Genomic DNA, 21,701 nt, shown 5'->3' with positions numbered 1-21,701 from the left:
TGACACGCCCCCTACGGCCCCCTCAAACACCACCGCCCTGGAAACGCGCTCATTCCCTCAAGAAACAATTACTTTTTTCCCCCCCTTTGACAGCCTGCCCTGCCCCGCCCTGAGTCCTCCTCCTCCAGGAAGGCAGAAGGCTGTCTGCTCTGCTCCATGGCCAGGGGAGACGTTTCTTTGGGGGCACTGGCTTTGGGCAAAGCTGTGCTGACTGGAATAGGATGGACCCTGTGATTCTCACATGAAGCCAGCTTCCTTCTTTGCCCGAGCCACTAGGAAGCCCCCTGGCCAGGCTGTGGCTGTTTTCTATCCCCCACTGCATCCCTCTGTTCTGAGTCTCTACAACATTCCTCAAGCCCCTGGAGGAAGCATAACCGAGAGGCAACCAAGGGACAAAGCCCAGTGACAAAGCCAGAACAAGTGTCACAAAGCCAGTGACAAAGCACCGCAGAATCACCACCGGGCACTGACAAGGGCAGGTCTCAGGGCTGGGGAAGGCGCCCCTCGGCTGTGCACTGAAGCCCCTTGCTCTGGAGTGCTCAGTTCCTGCCGGGCCCCTGGGGACCCCACAGGCCTCCGCACGAGCTGCTGGCTTGACAGTGTCCAGGAGGCAGCAGGGACCTGGGAAGGAGCTGAAAATGGCCTAAGAGAAGGCGGTGGGATGAGGAGACAGGGTGACCCCAGGCCGCACCAAGACGAGGTGATCAGGTCGGGGAGGAGATGGTGCCTTTGGTCAAAGACAGGAAGAGTTCACAGGACCGCGCGCAGACTGTGCAGATCCTGGGCGGAGGCGGGCCTCTGCCACCGCAGGCTCCGCTCGTCTCCGCGGGCAACTGAGGCCGTCTAGGGGAGAGGAGGGTGCAGTTCGGAAAATCCCCAGGCTGGAGCCGGGACGCCCGCGACGCCAGGACTGCACAGAACCAGGCGCGCCAGGAGAGGCCCCGGGCGCTCAGGCACCCTCCGGTACCTTCGCTCAGGGCCCGGGGAGCGGGGGCGGGGAAGGGCAAGGCTGCAGGGCCCCGCCCCCCGCCGCCCCTCCCCCGCCGCCCCAGCTTCCCTGCCGCCCCGCCCCCGCGCTCGCTGGCTCGCCCGCCGCGGCGCAAAGTCCGCTCCCCGGCGCCGCGGAGGCGGGGGGCGTCCAGGCCCCTCGGCCTCGAGCCCAGGCTGGCCCTACCCACCCCGCCCCGGCCCCGCTCACCCGAGTCCCCGCCGCGACTCTGGTCCCGCTCGGCTTTGGCGGCGGCTGCGGCTCCAGCCACGGGCCGCCGCGGCAAGCGGGGAATGAATGGAATGTTCCCGGAGCCCAGGGAGGGAGCGGGCGGGCGGGGGCGGACCTGCGGGTGCGGACGGACGGGCGGGGGCGGAGCCGCGGCCGGAGCTGGAGCCGCCCGAGCCCAGGCCACCCATGGAAGCAGGCCCCCTGGTCCCCGATGGACCCGTGTCCAGGCCCCTCTGCCGGCCGGCAGCGCGCCTAGGACTTGAACCCAGAACCGACCAAGCGGGGAAACTCCTGCCCCCCCCCCGCCTTCTGAAAGAGCTCTGCTGTGACCCTGAGCCCTGCCTCAGTCCTGGTAGCTCACAGACGTGACAGGACCCAGGAGATGGAAGGGTCACAGTGCATAAAAAAGAATGCTCTGGGGCTTCCCTGGTGGCGCAGTGGTTGAGAGTCCACCTGCCGATGCAGGGGACGCGGGTTCGTGCCCCGGTCCAGGAGGATCCCACAAGCCGCGGAGCGGCTGGGCCCGTGAGCCATGGCCGCTGAGCCTGCGCGTCCGGAGCCTGTGCTCCGCAACAGGAGAGGCCACAGCAGTGAGAGGCCCGGGTACCGCAAAAAAAAAAAAAGAATGCTCTGGCCTCCCTCTGGTTGATGTCCACTTGACTGAGCCCCTGGGGCAGAAGCCCAGCCCTGTCCTTGGCCCCAGGGGCCCCCAGGGCTGGCACACCAGAAGTGCTCTGTGAAAGCCATGTGTGTGGTCACGGAGCAGGAACAGGTCTTGCTGCTGACAGTAACACTGGCCCAGATACCGTGCTGCTGCCCCCGCCCCACCCCCCCTCAAGCAGGCCAGGGCCAGACTTGGGCTCCCTGGCCCAGGACCCCTCTTGGTGGTGGGCAGAGTGAGCCTCAAGTCCAGGGGTTCCAAGGGCCCCTCACGCTGAGCCCAGGTCACACAGTCTGGCAGGAGGGACTTGGGTGACAATGATAGGCAGCAGCTCCCTCCACTTCGGGACAAACAAAGCCTCAGGTGACCTGCCTGGCCAGGCCCACGGGAGCAAAGGGTGAACCACCTGACCAGAGGCAGCGCTCAGGCCGTCCTTGCGGGAGGTGCCGGGCACAGCCCGGCAGAGCTTCCTGCGGCTGGCGTTCCTGGAACGGGCGCTTCCTGTTTTGAAGGCAGCCTGGGACCCTCCGCTTGCTCACCGGGCCAGCGGGGATTTCCTCAGGGGCATCAGACAACTCTTCCTGGCCGAAGCCCGGAGGTGCACTTCCAAGAAGTCGCACAGACTCCAGCCTGCTGCTGGCCAGGAAGGCGTCTGGCCAGGCGCCCCCTCCCCCAGCCCAAATTCCCAGCCCTAACGTTCCAGATTCCAGCACTGCAGCCAGCGCCCAAACACACCGCCCCAGCCTCGCAGCAGAGCCCACCCCTCCCAAGCAAATCCTGGCCCCCCCATCAGAGAATTGGGGGGCCTGGCAGCGGCCCCCACAGCTAGGGCACCTGGGTTTGGGCAGACGTTTGCACACCGGGCCCGACCGGACCAGAGCCTCAGGGACACCAGACGCCTTCACTGCGTGGCTGTAGCCCCCCTGCCTTCCCCAGGTGGTGCCCAGCCGTCACTCACCCAGGCTCCAGAAGTCCAGCTCAGTCTCTGCTCCAGGCCAGCATGGAGATCCTCTAGGAAGCAAAGGAGAGACAGTGGTCTCACCACAAGCCTGGCCCCTACCGCCTCATCTCTCCTCTGCTCCACATCTGGGGAGGAACAGCCCATGGGACCCCAGCTGGCCTCTGCCACCCTGGAGCAGGAGAACCTCAACTCCAGCCTCCTCCACCCGGCCCTCACGTCCCCCCCTCAGACACTGGCCTCCCACCCCCTAGCCCAGCACCCCAGTGCACACATGCCCACTTGGTGTGTATGCCTGACACCGCCCTTCTTGCCTCTGCTCAAAAAAGGCAGAGGGAATTCCCTGGGGGTCCAGTGGTTAGGACTCTGCGCTTTCACTGCCGAGGGCCTGGGTTCAATTCTTGGTCAGGGAACTAAGATTCTGCAAGCTGCGCTGAACAGGAGGAAGAAGAAAAAAAAGGAAGAAAAAAAAGCGGAAGAAAAGGGCAGGGAACAGCTTCTCGTTAAGTCTCTCGGTACTGTCTGCTTATTAAACCAGGACGTTAAAATTAAACTTGCTTTCTGAAGAACGTGCATACACACGAGCCCGCAATTCTACTTACTAGCTGTGTGACCTTGACCAAATTATTTAACTTCTCTGAGCCTCATTTCCCCATCTGTGAAGTGGAGACAGTCATAGTGAGCTCCCCCAGGGGTTTGTAAGAACTAAATTATTCCGGCCAGAAAAGCCTCCGGAGAGCCTGTTACACTGTAGCACTCAGCAACGCTTGCTATTGTATCCTCTCCTGGATAAACACCCATGTGTACCCACAGGGAGGACTAGTCCAAGGATACTTCTCAGCATGGTTCATTATACTGAAAATTTGGCAACCACCCAGCATGCAACCAGAGGACCCTGAAAAACCATGGTGCTGATGAAGGTGGGTGGGCCATGCCGACCCAACGGAGCCCAGACCTGTTGGGGACGGCTGTGGAGCAGAACTCCAGGGATCACCACACGTGGGTGCCGATACAGACACACATGGTTTAACTGAGAAGTTCTAGAAGCCTTCATCCAAATTGAAAGTCAAGGTGAAGCCGGTGGGGGGGGGGGGGGCAGGGAGGAGGGGGCTGGGACAGCAAAGCAACTTCATTTGCCAGTTTTGGAAAAAAATTTGAGAAGGATATATTTACATACTACTTGTCTAAATAAAAAGAGGTCTGTGTAATAATAATAATCAGACCCCCTCCAGCCCCACTCTGCCTCAGGACACGGCTTTCCAGGCGCTCAGTGACCACACCCCAGCCATCTCTCCGGGCCTATCCCAGGTCTCCTCCCCAGGTCTCCTCGGCCATGGCCCACTGGCTCCCTGCCTGGCTGCCCTCCCCAGCAGCGCTCCCCCAACACCTCCTCCACCAGGGTCAGGCCCTGCTCCCCCCGTACCCCCCCAGGCACTCTCCCAACGTGGGGAACGACAACGTGGGGAACGAGTAGGGCCCAGGCCTGGGAGGCCCCACGGCCGGTCCAAAGGAGACCAGCAGGGGCAAGGCCTGCGGGGAGGTGGGTGCCACGCTTGCGCACATAGGCAGGAAATCCCTCTGGTGCCCGCAGCCCCTGGCTGAGCAGTGAAGGGCTAACCCAGGAGGAGGGGCTCAGGGCTCCAGCTGTGAGGGGGAGGGGTGTGCTTTGCCCTAGGCACTCAACAACACAGCCTTTGTGAAAGGGGCAAACTCAGGTGCCAAACCACAGGGTGTCGGGATGATGGAGCCGCATGAGAAATCTGGACCAGGCCTGGCCTCGAGGCTGCATCCAGTCCAGGTGGAGGCTGAGCTCGGGGTCCACAGCACACGAGGGCACAGGGCGTGCAGACCTGCCACCCTGAAGGGACATCACTCTGGCCTCCGTGTGCCCTGTGCACCGCCCTCCACTGGCCCAGGCCCCTCCCTGGCCGGGGGTGTGCGTGCTGCAGGTGTCGCCAAGGGAGGCTAGCCTCTTCCAAGGGACACCCTCTTCATGAGCCCACACACCCAGCCTCCACAGCCACCACCTCACCCCTCGACAGACCTGCCCCAAGTGACCCACTGGGGTGGACCCACCTCTCAGACCCTCCAATTTCTCCTCCCAGCATCAGGCTCCTCCAGCCAGCACTTCCTCCAGAAGGAAGCTTGACCCCCTCCCCTTCCCCTTTCCTAACCCGGCCTCAGCCACCGTGTCCTGGCCCCCAGCTGTCCCAGCGTGGCCATCCTGCCTCTGCTCTGGAGGGTCACTCCTTCTATCTCAGATGAAGGCCACTGTCCTGAACACCCACAGGCCCCTGAGGCCATGGGGTCCCCCCACCCCACAACCACACCCCCAGTGCTGCTGCTCAGAGGGGCCTCAAGGGCTGCGCTCTGGACCCCACCCCACAACCACACACCCAGGGCTGCTGCCCAGAGGGGCCTCAGGGGCTGCGCTCTGGAGCCATATTATGGGGTTCAAACCCCAGGTCTGTCTCCTCCTACCTGGCTTATGTGGGCTCTTTACAAACTTACACTGTGCCTCAGTTTCCCGGCTGTGACCTGGGGGGTAATAACAGCACCAACCCAAGTGGGCTGCCGCGAGGTGTAAGTGAATCCGTGTGCAGAAATCCTTCGGTTGTCCTCTCAGTGGAGGAGGAACTCAGGGTGACGCCATGATGTCGCCATGTCTCTGCTTTTGCTGTTCCCCCTGGGAAACTCCTGCCCACCCGTCAGAAGCCTGAGACACCCATCCTGACCTGGCCCTGCAGGACTGTCACTCCTCCGCTGTGGTCTGCGGTCTTCACTGGTGAGCAAGATCTGAACACAGGATTTGAGGCCCTAGGTGGGTCTCAGCCCAGTGAACCGGCAAGGGGGTGACACACAGCAGAGGAAGCTGAAAGTACATGTGCCCCTACAGCTGGCCCCTCAGCCTCACGCACCCAGTGGTCTGTCCTCCCCCAGCCAGGGCGCTGACGGGCACCGGGCTGCAGGCGGCCCAGGTCTCTCCTCGCACGTCCACAGGAGTGGGAAGCAATGGGAAGGAGCCTCGGCCACTGGGTCCCCTGAGGCTCCCCCTCCTCGGGTTCCTTTCTTCTAAGCAGTAGCTGCCCCACACACCCGGAAAAGGTAAACAGGAGGCGCCCACTGGGGAAGGGCAGGGTCCTCAGGCCAGGCCAGGGCTGTCAGGGTCCCCCTCCGGTCTTGGCACCCCCGGGAGGAAGGCCCTGGGGTGCCGGCTAGACCTCCCTGTCGCTAGCGTCAGGCAAACACAGATTGAACAACTTCTTAAAGCTGAAGGCAAAGCAGTGCACAGCACCCAGGGCTGTGGAGGCCCCTGGCAGCCTGTGGGCTCGGGAAGGGGACCCAGAGGCAGACACGGAGAAACCCACGATTCAGGCTAAGGCTCGAGTCCAAGGCAGGGACACCCTGAGATGGGGGTGGGGGGAGTCTTAGCACCTTGTGGAGGGCACTACGGACCCCCAACGCGGGGGTGGGGTAACCTACACCCGGCGGACAGGGTGGGGGCCGCGTCGCCCCGGGGCCAGGCCAGGAGGCAGCGAGGGTGGCTGTCCCGCCTCGGGCGCCGCCCCTCCCCCGCCCCGCAGCTGGCTGCAGGGGACCGGCCTCTGCTGCGTTCTCGAGGCGAAAATGCAAATCTGCAATTAGCCGGGAGCGCGAAACAAATCAGAGAAAACTAAACAGGCGAGACGCCGGCAAATCCGAGCCTCCGCCGTTTTCAAAACAAGTGCGAGGGAGGGGCGCGAATGGGGCCGGGGGGAGCGTCGGGGCCCCCGGGCCAGGGCGAGAGGGAGCCCCGCGGTCCTACCGCGCCCGCCTGGGGCCCTACCGCGCCCGCCTGGGGCCCCGGGTCTGAGTTCAGCCCGGGAGGTGGGGCGGTCCCCAGACAGGGAGGGCCGGCCTGGCCTCGTAACCCCAGGCGACCAGGTGGCGGCGCGGCCCCGGGGGACGACCCCTCGGAAGCCCCGCCCGCACCCCGCGGCCCCGGGGGGAACAAGTGGGCCTCTGAGGAGCCTCCCAGGGGACCCAGGGCGCACGGTCGGCGGGAGCCTGACCTCCGGTCGCCGTGACGGCGGCGGCCACGTGGGCCCAGGGACCCGTCCTCAAGGAGCCTCGCGGGGCGTCAGGCTGTCCTCTGGCCGGGAAGGGCGCGGTGGCCAGGCCCCCCCGCTCCGCGGTCGGCCAGTGATCCGCCGAGGCCCCAGCCGCAGCCGGCATGGCTCCCAACCCCCCTCCTGCCAGACTCACCGGGCAAAGGCCGAGCTCCCCGCACAGCCACCTAGGAGCAGGCGCGGGTGGGGCCGGGCTCTAGGGACAGCCTGACGTCTAGCCTGAGCCTTGCGTCAGCGCTGGGAGAGCCTCCCACAGGACCCCTCCCAGGTGTATAGGGTGTCACCTCCCCACCAGCCCGGCCCACAGCCCGGTTCCTCCGTCAACTGGCAGAGGCCGTGGGCCAGAGCCCATCCCCGCCGGGGCTGCGGAGGCTGATCAGCCTCCCCCTGCAGCCTGGGCTCTGGGCCCCAGCATGAAAATCACCCCTGCCTGGTGGCCCAAGACCCCGGGCCAAGGGGGAGTGGGCGCAGAGAAACCAACCCCAGGGCTTTCTCTGCCACCTGCCTTTGGGGTCTCCGGGCCTGCTCCCCCGACCCCATGGGCCTCCCCCCAGCCAAGTCCATAGCCTCCCACTCCTTCCTGCCCTGTGCTCCCAGGCCGCCTCTCAGCCCCTCCGTCTGATACCCGAGGTCACCGTGACCAGTGTCTCTGCGTCCAGCCCTCACCCTCAGGCGTCGCAGGGGCTCACCCGGCAAAGCCCTAGGGTGTGTGCTGCAGCCGCAGCCGCCCACGCCCCCGCGACTGCAGACCCTGCAGTGTGGGCGCTGACCCAGACTGGGATCTCCATGCTGTCGGCAGTCGGTCCCAGTCACTGCCTCACCATGCGGTGCCTAACCTCGTGGAGAGACGGCTTAGGACGACTTGGTTTCAATCCATTACTGTCCTTCAAGAATACCTGCCTGGGCGCTGCCAGCAGCCTCCTGGGCCTCCCAGACCCTCAGGACACAAGGTGGGATTCAGTAGGTTCTGGTGCCCAGACGCCCCACCATGATGCAAGACCCACCTCTCCTCCTGGCCGCCCCCCTGAGTCCCAGCCACCATTGTGTCCCACCTAGACTCGGTTTGGGCCCCATTTCTGATTCCCCCCCAGGCTCGTCCATGTCCCTCCTCTGCAGAGCAGTCCTTCCCGTCAGAACACCCTGCAGCTTAACGCCTCCATCGACTTCCCCATGCTCGTGGGGACCCCCCAAATGGGCCCGCTGACCTGCCCCATCTGCTCAGCCCGAAGCCCCCAAGCGCTTCCTGTGTGCCACACGACAGTGCTGTGTGCTGGGGACAGAGGGACAGGTCTCTGCCCTCCAGGGTCCGGGAGCCCCCGTGGAGCTCCCAGCAACTTGTCGGCCCTGGCACACAGCGGCCACAGTCAACACCCGGTGAACAGATGAACGGGGCTGGCACTCAGGCAAGTGTGGACATCCTCCAGAGACCACCTCTCCAGTGGACAGCCTGTCAGGGTCAGGCTGAGAGGGACAGGAAGACGGGGTGAGATACTGGGAGAAGCCAGATGTGGGCTGGGGCCGGCTGAGAGAGGGTGGGCACTGCAGGGCATCGGGAGCACAGATGAGGCCAACGGGAGCGCCCAGCCGCCCAAGCATCGGAGGGGCTCCTGGATGAGGAGCTGCGCCCCCGTTCCGCAGTCCCAGCCGGGAGACTGGGGACATCGGGCTCCACGCAGGCAGGAGCCACTGGTTCTGAGGTCTGCCCCCACCTGCCAGCACCCACCGCTGAGCTGCCCGCACTCACCTCCCCTTTCCAGGCTCACCTCCCACAGCTGGCTGGATGCTGCCCGCCCGGAGCCCCCTTCCTTTCCCAGGCCGTGCGCAAGAGGCAGGAGGGGGACATGGGGGCGGACGGGTGAGGGCCCGAGCGAGCAAGGAGCCGGCCAGACCTGTAATCTCCCAGTCAGTCTGTCAGCGCCTCAGCGGTCACCCGGAGCCCCCTCCTCCATCACAGCCGAACCCCACAATTAGCCTGCGGCGCTGTGCCCAGCTGGCATGCCAGCCACCACTCACACACACGTGAGCACACATGTGCAGGCACACACGTCTGCCCCAGACCCGAGCACCTGGGCTGGGTGAGCCTCGGGCAGCCCCAGCACTGCGTCCGCCCAGCACACCCAGAAGGGCCGAGGGGCCTGGAGGAGCTGGGCAGGCCTGGAGCTGGCCTCGAGGGACCCGTGTGGGAAAGGTGGGCCAGGGCCATCTGCGTGGGGGGACGGCTCCAGGCTACTGGCCCGGTCTCTGTCCAGGTGGGGTCGGGCCCTGGTGAGGTGCAGGGTGCTTGCGGGGCTGGGTAGGGTCTGGAGTCCAGGCTCAGGGTGGGGCGGTGGTCCGGGTTAGGGTTAGGCTTTGGAAGGGCAGAGGGACCGGGAGTTTCCAGCGAGGAAATACCCCAGCTCAGGGGAAGGCAGAGTGGTGAATGGGACAATGGTGCAGGGGTCAGGGGGCAGTGAGGTGGCCGGGACTGCATGGGGGGAGGCGGGCACCCGGCCTCCCTGGGACCACACACCCAGGAAGTAGCCCACAGGTCCCTGGGGCCAGGCCCAGCACCCACCCCCTCAGCGGCTCACTCAGTTCAGCAAGGAGCTGTCACACACAGGGGTAGGGCCAGGGGCCACCTGCAGGAAGCGTGGCTGGGTCTCCTGCCCCTCACGTCCCCCGGCCCGTCTGGGGGAGCAACTCCAAGGCTGAGAGAGAGCAGGTGGGCTGCGCTGGGGCCTCTCCTTCCCACCACCTGCTCTCAGCCCCGCCAACTCACCCAGCTCTGGTCCTACCACTGGGTGCAAGTGGGACAGCGGCCACCTTCCCTGGGGAGGGCAGCAGCCGCGCCACGGCAGTGTCCTGGGCCCTGGCCCTCCTCCAAAGTAGGCCCCCCCGCTCTGAGGATGCCCTGGGCTGGGGCTGGGGGCTAGAAGCCACATTCAGGCCCAGAGCCCACACCTCCCATGGCCGGGTCCACACCCCCGGGCCACCCCAATCCTGCCGCTCGTGCCACAGGCCCCCTTGTACCCCAAGACAGACCCATGCTCCCTAACCTATCAGGGCTGTCCCTAGACCCCTTCAGCACCCCTCCCTCCAGCACTCAAGGACCCAGGTGGGCACCAAGCCAGTCACCCTCTTCCCACTGTCACCCATGCTGCACGTCTGGCTGTGGCCGAGGAGCCCTGGAGCCGCCTCAGCCTTCAGCCACCAGCTTGGCGCCGGGCACGGTGCCTGGAGGGGAGCTGACGGCGCCCCCCAGAGAAGTCCAAATCAGCGCAGGGCCCATGGCCTGCACAGGTGGCATGCTGGCTCAGGGGGCCCAGATCGGAGCAGAAGGCCAGCAGCCGGAAGTGTCCCTGCCTCGGGAGCAGACGTCCCTGCCCTGACTCTGTTCATACAGGTGGCCTTCTGCAAGGCTGACATCAAACCTTTTCCCTTTCTTGCTCTTCCTGAGGACGGGGTCCAGCGGGGGCTGCGTCACAGAGATCTGAGCTCGAGATCTGAGCTCGACACGGTGCCCCTCCTCCCAGAACCCCCCATGGGAACTGCCGGCCAACTGCACCGAGGGCTCTGGTCTCCACATCCGGAAGGGACGAGTGCAGGGCAGGGGTGACGCCAGCACTGGGGTCAGAATCCAGGCTGCACCCACAGGCCGCACTTTTGCTCCCACGGTCCCCAGGCCAGGACTCACCTGGCACCAGGATGGAGAACTGCCAGGTTTCAGAAATCACGTGATCTTAGGGGCTGAGGACGGGGGCACCAAGCTGAGCCCTCTTCCCAGATGCCCCATCCCCAGCCCAGGAGAGCACCTCCTCTGCCTAGCGCACAGGGGAACCAGGCACTCGGGTGGGCCAGTGGCCAGCCCACAGGGTGGAAAGCTGCCAGCCACGGTGGGAGCAGTGCTGGGGGAGACACTCTCCGTGTGAAGGGGGCGCTGAGCTGCAGATGAGGGACCAAAGGGTGACAAAGGGTGGGAAATAGGACCCCAGCTCCAGGGGGGGCCAGCCCTGGGCTCCTCCCTGTGACTGGAGGGGCAGACCGACAGGTGTGCCCCTGGCCACCGCGGGCTCCGTCTGGGGTTCTGGGTCCAGTCACTGTCACAGGTTCGTGAATACCACAGGGGTAGGCACTGGGGGCAGGACAGCAGAGGCCCTGCCCCGCCCTTCAGAAGCCCCGCCGGATGGGAGGGAAGGGCTGGGAGCAGCTGTGCCCCGGTCTGGCTCGGGGGGGAGCCCAGGAAAGGGCAGGATTCTTGCCTGGTCAGCAGAGGGAACGAGGTCCTCAAAGCCTCAGGGGCAGAGGGAAGCAGGAGCCCATCAGAGGATGTGAAATCACAGAAGGGAAAACCATGAAGGGACCACATGTGGCCTGGAGAGAAAAAGGGAAGCAACAGTGCTTCCCCAGCCCCCATGCACCCCAGTGCCCCCCACCAATTACAGGCCACCAACCACCGATCCAGCCTGTAATTTGAGACCAAAGACATGTAGAGGCCCCATCCACCCCACCCCACCCCAAACACACATAGCCATTTGCCTCAGGGGGAGGGACTCTGCCCAGCCCCCACTGCCAACTAGGAACTGGCCCCCAGTGAACCCGTATCCAGCTCAGCTGGGAGACCAGCCTGGGTTGAGTTCTGGCAGGTCTGATCGCTCACCTCCTCCCCTGACTGCTTTCCCGACACCCTGGTCCAGGGCAGGCTCTGGGCCCAAGAGGCTCTTCAGCAGGGAAGAAAAGCTTATTCCCCCCACCCAGGAAGCCAAGGCAGGAGGCTGGTGTCTGTTGCTGCAGCAGAAAGGACTGAGGCCTGACGGGAGTAAGAAGGACACAGAAGGAGGACCGGAGGACCAGAGGACCTGGCGCCTCAGCGCGGATCTGCCCAGACCGGAGAAGGGGCCATGTGGGAGAGCACTGAAGCCACAGCCTGTCCCCACCAGTTCACTCCCCTGGTCCCAGGGCTTCACCAGCTCCGGCCCCCAGGAAGCGGGTTCAAGGCAGGGAACAGGAGGTTCCCAGAATGGCCCAGGTCCTGAGACGGCTCAAGTGCCCGCAACCAAGCTGTCCTGGGGGAGACGGGCACATGCCATATGGATCCCTCCCCAGGCTGCCGGCCCACCCCAGTGCCTTCCAGTCCAATCTCTTCTGCTCCACTCACCTGGGCTGAGGCCAGGCCCCTGGGTTTACTGCACGCTGCCCCAGCTGCCAGCTCTGCCTCACAGCGTGGTCCCTACAGGGGCCACTGGGTGGGTGGCCGCACACATGCCTACACGGACCTTGGGCGCCCAAGCGGCAGAGGCAGCATCCCAGTCGGCTCCTTGCATCTCTGGCCTTGGGCTCCTCACCTGTGGGACCCCTCCCCTACGGGATCCTTCACCTGTGGGGTGGGGACGTGGGGGTGGGAGCTGGGCTGTCCGAGGGGCTTGGAGGGAAGTGGTGCATCCGTCAGCTGCTGGTTAGTGAGTCAGTCAAGAGGCAGGAGAATAGCCAGAGATTCGGCCCGAGGGAGACCCCAGTGCCCCACCACGCTAAGCAGCCTGAGTCACGGCCCTACCTGCCCCGCCACCCCAGGGAAGCGCCACACAGGTGTAAGTAACCAGCCCAAGGTGTGTCCCTGAACCCAGAGCTGGAGGGCAGCCACACAGGACACCCTGGGTCCCGAGAAAGGAGTCTAGGACTCCTCCGGCCCCACGGCCTCCCCCAGGGGGCCTGGGCCCACGCCAGGCTCACTGGGCGGGGCCTGCTGGGGCCGATCTTGGGCGTTCTCCATCTCAAGGGTGACGCATCCCCTCCCACCCCACCCCTGACCGGTCTGAGCAGCCATGGGAGGTGGTGGAGCTGCCCAGACTTGCCCGTCCCTCCCTTCTGGGGCTCTCAACCCACGGCCCCGGAAGTGGATCTCTCTCCCACGGCTGTAGCCTCCCCCAGCTCTAGCCTCCCCGCCCCCCTTGGGTGACTGGACACGGCTGGATAATCCAAAATAATTCCTTCTTGGCAGGCGGCCGGCGGGGGAGGGGGGACTTGCATTCCAAACCCTTGTTTTTCTCTGTAACTTCCCTCCCCTCCTGGGGCAAGGAGCCCCTGGCCAGACCTCAAGCCTCCCCCTACCCGGCAGACGGAGGTGGGCCCCCTATAGGTACGGCGGGAAAAGGTGACAGGCCCAGATCTGCCGAGACCACCTGCTCGTCCTCAGTCTTCTCTGGGGATCCCTAAAAGCTGACACGCCATAAAAAAACACCCAACAGGCTCAGCCAGGCCGATGCTGACCCTACCCTCCCAGGACCCTCACCTCAGAGCAGAAGAACGCCTCCCCCACACACACCCCCCGGCAGCTGTCCAGCTCTCAGACTCTCCCCTCTGTGCCCGGGGAACATCCCGAACGGGGTCAGGCTGAGAGCTCCCACCCCTGGGGGCCGTGCTCTCCCATCTCCACAGGGCCCCGCCAGGGAGTGTGTGTGGCACACAGGGGCTGCAGTTAGACATGACAGGGGCTCCCCAGGGCAGGCACGGAGAGCCCTCCGAGCTCCAGAACACTCCACTGGCTTCGGGGGTCAAGCCTCACCCCTAGTCTTGACCCCCACCATAGGCCCAGGGCACGGATAGAGCCCTTCCTTTCTTTTCCAAGTTGCTAGGAAGAGGAGGCCAGTGAAGTGGCAGGAAGCTCCGAGGCTCTTGGGCTCAGGGACCCCCCTCATACCCGCCAAGCACTGAGCACAGATGGGGGGGACGGGCCCATCTAGGAGGGCTTCCTCCGGGAGGCTGCACGCAGAGGGGCAGGGTCCTGGCAGTGAGTAGAGACTTCCTGTACTCACTTCCTGGGTCCCAGAGTGTCCACCCAAACACCACACCAACAAACACTGGGAACTGTGGGTGCTGGCTCTGTGGTGAAGCAGGCCCAGGGCCACCAGGACTTGCCAGGTGCTGGTGCTGCTGCCAAGCCACCCCTAGTCCCAAGCGGGAGCCCTGCACCCGCCTTCCAGCCTGGCCAGGTGCAGACCAGGGGCTCCCAGGGTGGTCCTGGCTTATGCCCGCCTCACAAGTCCCCAAGGGGTTTGGGGGCTGCCAAGGGCTGACCGCGAGCCCAGCTTCCTGGGGAAAGCCGGGGCTCGGCCACCCCAGGAACCAAGGCTGGGTGGGCGCGGGCCTGGAGCTCTTGTACAACAGGGCCGATCCCCGCCCTGTGCACGGATCTCGGTGGCTGGAGGGGCAGCGGGCATGAGTAGGGAGGGAGGATCGGGAACGAGAAGCGGTCCGAGCGGCTCCGGAGGGACGCGGGCGGCGGGAGAGGGCGCGGCGCCCAGCTAGGGACCTTCTGCTGGGCCAGGCCCGCTGCCCTCGGCGCCGCGGGCCTCGCCCGCCACCTGGAAGAGCGCGAGGTGGGAGCGGCCCGGCCCCGGACGGCCGGACGCACGGACGGCGGCCGCAGCCCGAGTTTTCCTCCGCCGGGCGGCAGTCGCCCGAGTCCCCGCGTCCCGATCGCCGCAGGCCAGGACGGAGCGGCGCTGACGGCGAAGCCCCCCACTGGCGCGGCCGCCCCGCGGGCCCCGTACCCCATTCCCGTACCTGCTTGTCTGCCGCCGAGGCTCGATGGCGCCCGTGCCGCGATCGGCGCTGCGCTGAGGCCAGCGCGGCTGCCATGGAGACGGGCCTTTGTGTGGCCGCGGAGGGGCCGGAGCGCGCGGGAGCAGCGGCCCCGCCCCCGGCGGGGGAATGGGGGAGGAGAGGGAGAGGGAGACGGGGAGGAGAGGGAGAGGGAGAGGGAGAGGAGAGAGCGGGGGTGGGGAGGGAGAGAAGGGGGGCCCGCCTGGCGGAGCGCTCCCCGCGCGCCCCCCGCGCGCCCCCCCGCGTCCCCGGCGCCTGGCGGCCGCAGTGGGCGGGTGCGCCGCGTCGCCGGGGAGGTTCGGCCCGGTTCGCGTCCAGGTTCGCGCCAGAGGAGCCCAAGTCTGGGCTCTAGGGGAGAACGCCTGCAAGACCGAGGTCCCCGGCACCCCGACCCTCCGACTGGGGAACATGCCGGCCACACTCCTACCCTTTGGGCGGTTGGGGGCTGCTGCGCCTTGTCCCTCAACTTCCAAGGGGAAGAGGACGCCTGCCCTGGGTCCCCTCGCAACCCGTCCTTGGCCTCCAGCGCCCTCCTTCCCCCGCCTCCCTTCCACCTCCCTCCACCCACACCCAGGACCCGTCAACCCCTGCTGAAGTGCTTGGAGGTGGGTGGTGAGACCGAGCCTCTCCCTGGGGCATCCACCTCTGGACTAGAGCTTGCCCCACTTCTGGGCGCTGCAGCCCCCATCAACCCTGGTCCTGATGCCCCTGGCCACTCCCACCACAACTTGAGCAGAGTTGGGGACCCCTGTGGGGCCAGCTCTCCTGTGTGTCCTGCTCCCCTCAGGACAGTCTGCAGTCACAAGCCCCGCTGTGCTGAGCAGCAGCTGGGGACCCAGGGAGGACGTGGGGCCATTCCCCAGCCCTAACCTGTACTCCCACACTGGGACCCCCCTTCCTTGGGCACCTGCCCTCCACCCAGACGTTCCGTTCCCGGCAGATAGCCCACTCGTTCCTGCCCACCCCACCCAACCCGGGCCTGGGACCTGCCCCGGATGCTCAGGAACGCCCAGCTCAGATGAAGCCACTGGAGAGGGTCAACTCACTAGTTCTTTCTGCTACCCCCCTACCCCCAACCAGCCAGGCCACACCTTCACCCCTTTAGCCCTGAACCCGTCCACAGCAAGGCCCACCCAACGCCCCACCAAGAGGACCCTAAAGTTACCAGGCTCTGATAGGGATGCCAACTTTTTATCAAAAAAGGAAGTTAAAAGGCAAGTATCGTGTCACAGAAGGACATTTTAATACCAAAGATGTGGGAAGTCCACCATCGCAGACTAAAACGGAGTCTTTAAATAGAGTGCAGGAAGCTTGGGGGTGAAGACTGTCCTTCCTGTCCCTGGATCAGCCCACTGCCCTCCCACCCCCATCCCGGCCACCACACCAGGCCCACACACGATCCCCAAAAGCAGGCGGCTTCACATACTGGCCGCCGACCACAGCGCCCTCTTGGACCACTGGTTCCTGTCCGTCCAGGCCTCCTGTCCACGGGGCTCTAGTAGGTGGTGGGTCTGCCTCTTTTGATCTTCCTGCCCCTTCCTCCCTCCTCACTGCCTGTCCCCAGCCTGGTGGGGGGACAGAGACTCAGCCCAGCCGGAGCTGACCTGATCCTGAGAGGGAACCCGGGGTCTTATGGGGGAGACGATGGAGTTGGCAGGACTCCACCCCCAGCCCGCACCCTCAGGCCCCTGTCTGGGCAGGGGGGTCAGGCTGTGAGGAGGAGGCCCCCCCGACAGCCGCAGGCACTCCAGGGGAGGGACCTCCTCCCACCTGTACCCTTCAGCTTTGGATTCCACCCTGGGCAGTGTTGCCCACTCTGCCAGGCGTCCCTCCCCCGACATCCCACTGCACCAGTGTTCCTGAGGACAAGCCGCTGTGAGGGGCTGCTGCGTGGACTCAAGCAGTCCTCGAGGGAGCATGCAAGGATTCGGGGGAATCAGGTTGTGCCTTCCTGGGTCGATGGAGGCAAAAGTCCCTGAGGGCTTTGCGGAGGCCCCCTTGCAGCCGCTCCCCTGCAGCCCTCCATCACCCGCAGTCACCCTCAGAAAGCCAAGGGAAGGGACCCTGCAATGTGCCGGGGCACACCCCTCACGGCCAGACAGCAGGGCAGACTTTCCAAAGTGGCACTGGGGCCACAAAGTCCTTCCTCACTTGAGGGCCTCCAGCTCGCCTCTCCCTCTGCTGCCTCGATTCTGTCCTCTGACTGCGGTCGCACACCAGGCCGAGCTCAGCTGTCTGCAGGCTGCGGACGCGCCGGGCTGTCCTAGGCAGTGGTCAGGGCCGGACAAGACGACGCTGGCAGCTCTGAGGCCAGCGCCTCTGTCATCTGGCAGCTCCACCGAACTCCGCTTGGGAGGAGTGGCTGCGTCACTGCTCCATCCCAGGACACGGACTGTGGGGAATCAGGAGAGAAGGGAAAGCCCCCCGCTCGGCCTGCCTCCCGCACCCCATCGCTCAGCCAGGACTCAGCTCAGGTCGCCTCCAAGGCCCACGCGGGCATCTACGAGGCCTTGTGCCTCAGGTGAGGCATCTGGGGTTGGGTTCGGTGGGACTTACCCAAAGGCCTGCAGCTCTGGGTCCGCGCCTCCCCCCCTGCCCTGCCCCCCACCAGCTGCCACTGTGCGCTGAGCTGTGATGGTGCCTTTGACAGCACGTGACTGCTTGGCCCAGCGCTCCAAGGTGTCATATGGGGGCGCGGATCCCTTCTGAGGGGCTTTCACTCCTTGCCGAGGAGCATGGTGCCCCAAGGCCGCGGGCCTGGTCAGGCTAGAGTCCAAGCCCCTCACTGCCTGTGGGGCTGCATGGACACGGGGGTGACTCGAGGGCCTGCCAGCCGACGAGCAGCAGCGCAGGGCAGAGTGAATGGAGAAGGTGCCCAGTGGGGTGTCCCTGGAGTGGAACAAAGACAATGCCCTGGACCCGCCTGGCAGCCACGCGGGTCCTGGCGGCATCCCAGCGAACCACAGGGCACAGCTCTTCTCCGGGCAAAGCGGCTTCTCCCCTCCCAAGTGATGACCGCAGGCGAGGTTCCCCCCTCAGCCCCCAGGCAAGACAGGCGGGGGGCGGGCTGTGTGAGGAGAGGGGTCTGCCTGTCAGCCGCCTCCTTCCGTCCTGAGCTGGGCAGCCTGGTGGGTCTAAAGGACGCATCAGATGCAACGCTTGGGCCTGCACGGCTTGGGCAGATGGGCTCCTGGAGGGGTGTGTGGCCTTGGCCCAGATCAGATCAGCAGGGCTCACAGCCTGCCCCCCACCCCTGCCTAAGACCCTGGAGAGGACAGGTGGGGCCCAGGGGGAGGGGAGGCTCTGCAGCACGTGATCCGCCAACAGTCAGGGGCCAGGCTGTAGTTCCAAATGCCACCTTGTCTGCTGGGATGATGGTGGTGCCAGGTGGGGGACCAGGGGCAACCGGAAGCTTGGGTGGGGGATCTCATGCTTGACTGGGGGGAGGGAATCTCGGCCAGACCCAGGCCCCGAGGGGCAGCCAGGCCCCGGGCCATGGGCCCCATCCTAGGGAGGGCACAGGACGACCTGCAGGTCCTTGGGCAGGGAGCCGACGACTGTCTCGATGTACAGCCGCGCCCGCTTCAGCGTCGCCTCCTTCACGGGGAGCTGGTGGCCCTGTGCCCGAACCTGCAGGGGCAGCGGTGGTCAGGGGCAGGCGACCTTCACATCTGGCTGGCCGAGGTGGGGCAGGGCTGGGAGGCATCTCACCAGCCTCTCCCGAAGTTTCAGGACCAGATCCACGACCTCCACCTCGGACTTGTCCTGCATCCAGATCTCGAGGTTCTGCGGGGACAAGATGGGACCTTCCATCGCCGAGGCTCTCGCCCAGCTCTGGGCCTGTGTCCGCCCCCCCTGCACTCTCCTCCGGCCCCTGTGTGGGGCTCGCACCCCTCTGTGCTCTCCCGCAGCCGATCGCCCCCCTCACCGCCTCACAGATGGCCTCGAGGTGCAGGGCCTCCAGCTTCTGGGCCATCTCTTTGTGCCGCTGTCGGTACCAGCCATCAAAATGGGGGGACTTGAAAAACCGCCTGTGGGGGGCAAGGGGCAGCAGGTGTGGGCTGACGCTGTGTGTTGAGGGATGGGCACGGCCACCAGCAGCAGGGGCCCCAGGACCCTACCTACTGTCCACCCACCTGTAGAGGCCCAGCCAGTCGCCCTTGAGGAGGCAGGTGAGCTGGGGCCCCGAGCGCTCCAGGCTACGCAGGAAGTCGTCCTGGCGGAAGGGGTGGATCTGGGGAGGGGTCTGAGACAGGGGCTGGGTGAGCCTGGGTGCTGGGGGCAGGCACGGCCTCGCAGGTCCCGCACCTTGGCTGGTCAGGACCTTCCCCAGGGCACTTGGCAGACGGGCCCCTTGTGTGTCCCCCAGCCCCCACCCTGCAGGGACAGATCCCAGGGTGACCCTTCCCAGAGAAGAGGGCCTCGAACCCCTCCCCCATCCGTGTGGCCCGCATTTCTCTTCCCTGTGAGGGCCACCTGCGGGTGTGGGGATGGGCTGGCCCCAGGGGCTCCTGCACACCCACGAGACACCCCCCCCCAAAGGATCGGCATAGGGCCCATCCTCCCAGCCCCTCCCTGGACCACACCTTCCAGGGCGTGATGCTCTTCTGCAGGGGCATGAGGCTGGCCATGTAGTGCTCCTGGGGGGGAAGGGGAGTGAGTCTGAGTCTGGGCCACAGCCTGCTGCCTGCCCCTCCAGCCCGGCGCCCTCCTCCCCGCCGGCCAGGCCCCACCAGAGGGATGATGAAGCTCTGCGTGAGCTCCAGGAGGTGCTGCCTCAGCACTGCAGTCTGCACGTCCGACGGCCGCTTCCTCTGCAGGCCCTGGGGGGCGGGGCGAGGGCTGAGCCACAGCAGGCCGGCTGCGCCCCCTTCACACACCGAGCCCAGCTTCCCCGCCCCGGAGCACCCCCCAGCGGTACCTTAAGCAGTCGTCTGAGCAGGGCCTTGTCTCGGTGGAGGTAGGTCGTGTACGCGGTGTAGAGGCCTGGGGAGGAGGGCAGAATGGCAGCGCGCTCCCCGGGGGCGGGGCACCCCCTTCAGCTGTGCCAGCACATCTGCCCGGCCCACCCCGCCCCAAGGCGTGTCTCTGGGTCCCGGGAGGAGAGGAGGGGCACAGACCTGGCTTGGTGTCCAGGGTCTTCAGCCTTGAGGGCTTTTTCAGTTTGATCTGCTTGGGAAGGTCCCCTACGAGACACGCCCCATGGCCGGGCCTCAGGGTCTTGCTTCTGCCTCCGCAGGCGCAGACCCGGAGAGGCCCCGCGTTCCCAGGACCCTTGGGTGGAGGCCGGGGACCTCACCTGGCATCTTGGGCTCCCCGATGCGGAGAACGTGGGGCCAGTGCTGGAGCGTTTTGATAAAGAAAGGGTTTGTGACTCCCAGGACCACGCTTGGTCTAGAGAGAGAGAGAGAGAGAGAGAGGGAGGGAGGGAGGAGAGGCAGACGCAGGCGGAGGGCGCAGGGCGCAGGGCGGGCAGGGCGGCACTTACGGGGCCTGAGTGCGCGTCGTGAACTCCTTGAACTCGCTATCGTGGACGGTGAAGTAGGGGCGGTAGTCGCAGCAGAACTTGAGGGGCTGCAGGCAGCTGTGGGGAGGGACCCGCAGGGACAGTCAGTTCGCAGGGCTGGTCCGGGGCCCCCGGCCCCTCGCGTTGCCGCCCGACCCACCTGGTCAAGGCCAGCACCATCTCCGAGGACACTGCGGGCGAGGGCGCCAGGACCAGCAGGGGCTCCCCAAGAAGCATGAGCTCCCACAGCAGCTGCACGTGGGCCAGCACGGGCCGGAAGCACCTGGGCCGGCGGGGGCGTTGGGGAGGCCGGTGGGAGGCTCCCCAGCCCTTGCCCACCTGCCCCGACCCAGGCCCAGGCAGGCCCTGTCTGGGTGAAGGCTGGGCCTCACTCCAGAGGAAGGCGGCCGTGAGGCCTTGTGAAGATGCCTGGCCTTGCGCCCCCGCCATGCCTGAAACCAACAGCCCTGGCTCCCGCTGGGCCCAGCACAGGGCCAGAGGGTCTCCAAAGGTGGGGTCCTCTGCTGGCCCCCCAGAGAGGGCCCCTCTGGCAGCATCTCTCACCACAGCTGCTCCCTTCCCTGCTCCTGCCTGCCAGGACCTGACTTCCTGCCCACGGTGCCCACTTCCTCTGGGGGCAGACATCGGGGCACCGGGCTCCTCTTCTGCAGACTCTCCCTCTCCGAACGGGCGGGGGGTTAACTCCTGATGTCCCCCAGCGCCCCCACCCCGATGGGCTGAGCCCCGTGGGATCACTCATCACCTACCGGGGCAGCAGGTGGTGGCCTGCCAGGCTCACCTGAACAGGTCCAGCTCATGGACACTGGTGAGGACGACCGGGGCTGGCAGCAGGTTCTGAGAGGAAGGGGGGTGGGGTCAGGCCGGGGGGAGGATGACGCCTCACAAGCCCCGAGCAGCACAGGTCATCCCGGGAGAGTCCCGGGGGCCGCAGTCCCTACCCACGTGCCTCCCGGCGCCCCACAGCCCTGCACGGAGACGCAGGCCCTGTGTCTGGGGTCTGGCCACCCCCCAGTAGGTGAGGTGGGGAGGCCCAGGCAGGTGGGAGGGTTGAGGGTTGAGGCAGGTATGGGGCCGTCAGCCTGGGAGCAGGGCGCCCACCTTGTGGCTGCACTGCTTTGGAGGACCGGATTCAGGCTTGTCTGCGCTGGATGGGATGTGCACCTATGGGTGAAGGAAGCAGCTGCCAGTGGGGCCGGGTGGCGTGTCGACGCGCACTGGGGCCGTCCCACCCCAGCCAGGCAGCCCTCACCTGGAGGACGACTCCCATGACAGGCAGGTTCAAGGTCTGCCCCGGCACAGGGGCCGGCCACTGGTCAATCTCATTGCAGACTGTGAACACAGGTGGCCAGCGTCAGAAGCCTGTCCTGGAGGAAGCTGCCCGCCGGAGCCACCAGGAGCTACAGCTGGGATGATGACGAGGCAGCTCTGGCAGCGCCTGCCGGCCACTCACCCGCTTCCAGGCAGGGCGCCAGCTTGTCGAAGTACTCGGGGGCAACCAGGCTCAGCAGCGCCTGGAACAGCCGGACGAAGGGCAGGCGGGACACCAGCACCAGAGACTGCAGGGCCCAGGGCTGGTGAGATGTCGCCCCAGCCCCTTGGGACCCTGCAGGGACCCCTGAGGCCCAGCTCATCCAGGGTCGCCCAGGGCA

General features: G+C 66.1%; 3 protein-coding genes across 16 annotated transcripts in view; 1 reads left to right on the top strand and 2 right to left on the bottom strand.

Moving 5' to 3' along the window:
- The window catches only part of PLXNB2 (plexin B2), a 29,710-nt gene extending 15,084 nt beyond the window's left edge, over positions 1 to 14,626 (bottom strand). Inside the window, exons 1-2 of one of the 5 annotated variants that reach the window (XM_033865759.2) lie at positions 14,487 to 14,626; positions 2,839 to 2,891 (exon numbers count right to left, since the gene is read on the bottom strand). Coding sequence is in view for 1 of the 5 variants with exons in the window: in XM_073787999.1 (XP_073644100.1) it covers positions 1,199 to 1,407 (209 nt within the window). In the remaining 4 variants the exon portion in view is untranslated. Of the gene's footprint in view, positions 1 to 691; positions 844 to 1,198; positions 1,456 to 2,838; positions 2,892 to 6,890; positions 7,030 to 12,081; positions 12,607 to 14,486 lie in introns of those variants that run through there. The other 4 variants (XM_033865763.2, XM_033865761.2, XM_073787999.1 and 1 more) reach the window with 4 other exon arrangements.
- The window catches only part of LOC109549619 (uncharacterized), a 22,326-nt gene continuing 4,368 nt past the window's right edge, over positions 3,744 to 21,701 (top strand). The window contains exons 1-4 of the mRNA XM_073789207.1: positions 3,744 to 3,758; positions 8,064 to 8,123; positions 14,147 to 19,485; positions 19,765 to 21,626. Coding sequence (XP_073645308.1) covers positions 3,744 to 3,758; positions 8,064 to 8,123; positions 14,147 to 15,394 — 1,323 coding nt within the window. The 3' untranslated portion in view covers positions 15,395 to 19,485; positions 19,765 to 21,626. The remainder of the gene's footprint in view (positions 3,759 to 8,063; positions 8,124 to 14,146; positions 19,486 to 19,764; positions 21,627 to 21,701) is intronic.
- DENND6B (DENN domain containing 6B) overlaps positions 15,747 to 21,701 on the bottom strand; it is a 20,456-nt gene continuing 14,501 nt past the window's right edge. For 5 of the 10 annotated variants that reach the window (XM_073788011.1, XM_073788006.1, XM_019933110.3 and 2 more), the window contains 14 exons: positions 21,503 to 21,608; positions 21,302 to 21,381; positions 21,151 to 21,213; positions 20,831 to 20,886; positions 20,192 to 20,314; positions 20,014 to 20,109; positions 19,825 to 19,919; positions 19,646 to 19,711; positions 19,447 to 19,511; positions 19,112 to 19,348; positions 18,662 to 18,771; positions 18,454 to 18,556; positions 18,237 to 18,311; positions 15,747 to 18,155 (listed from right to left, as the gene is read on the bottom strand). In XM_073788011.1, the coding sequence (XP_073644112.1) occupies positions 18,033 to 18,155; positions 18,237 to 18,311; positions 18,454 to 18,556; positions 18,662 to 18,771; positions 19,112 to 19,348; positions 19,447 to 19,511; positions 19,646 to 19,711; positions 19,825 to 19,919; positions 20,014 to 20,109; positions 20,192 to 20,314; positions 20,831 to 20,886; positions 21,151 to 21,213; positions 21,302 to 21,381; positions 21,503 to 21,608 (1,398 nt within the window). In that variant the 3' untranslated portion in view covers positions 15,747 to 18,032. Of the gene's footprint in view, positions 18,156 to 18,236; positions 18,312 to 18,453; positions 18,557 to 18,661; positions 18,772 to 19,111; positions 19,349 to 19,446; positions 19,512 to 19,645; positions 19,712 to 19,824; positions 19,920 to 20,013; positions 20,110 to 20,191; positions 20,315 to 20,830; positions 20,887 to 21,150; positions 21,214 to 21,301; positions 21,382 to 21,502; positions 21,609 to 21,701 lie in introns of those variants that run through there. The other 5 variants (XM_073788007.1, XM_019933113.3, XM_073788010.1 and 2 more) reach the window with 4 other exon arrangements.

The sequence above is a fragment of the Tursiops truncatus genome, chromosome 11, assembly GCF_011762595.2.
Source record: "Tursiops truncatus isolate mTurTru1 chromosome 11, mTurTru1.mat.Y, whole genome shotgun sequence".
Taxonomy (NCBI): Eukaryota; Metazoa; Chordata; class Mammalia; order Artiodactyla; family Delphinidae; genus Tursiops; species Tursiops truncatus.
This window is presented reverse-complemented; position numbering and strand designations above follow the sequence as displayed.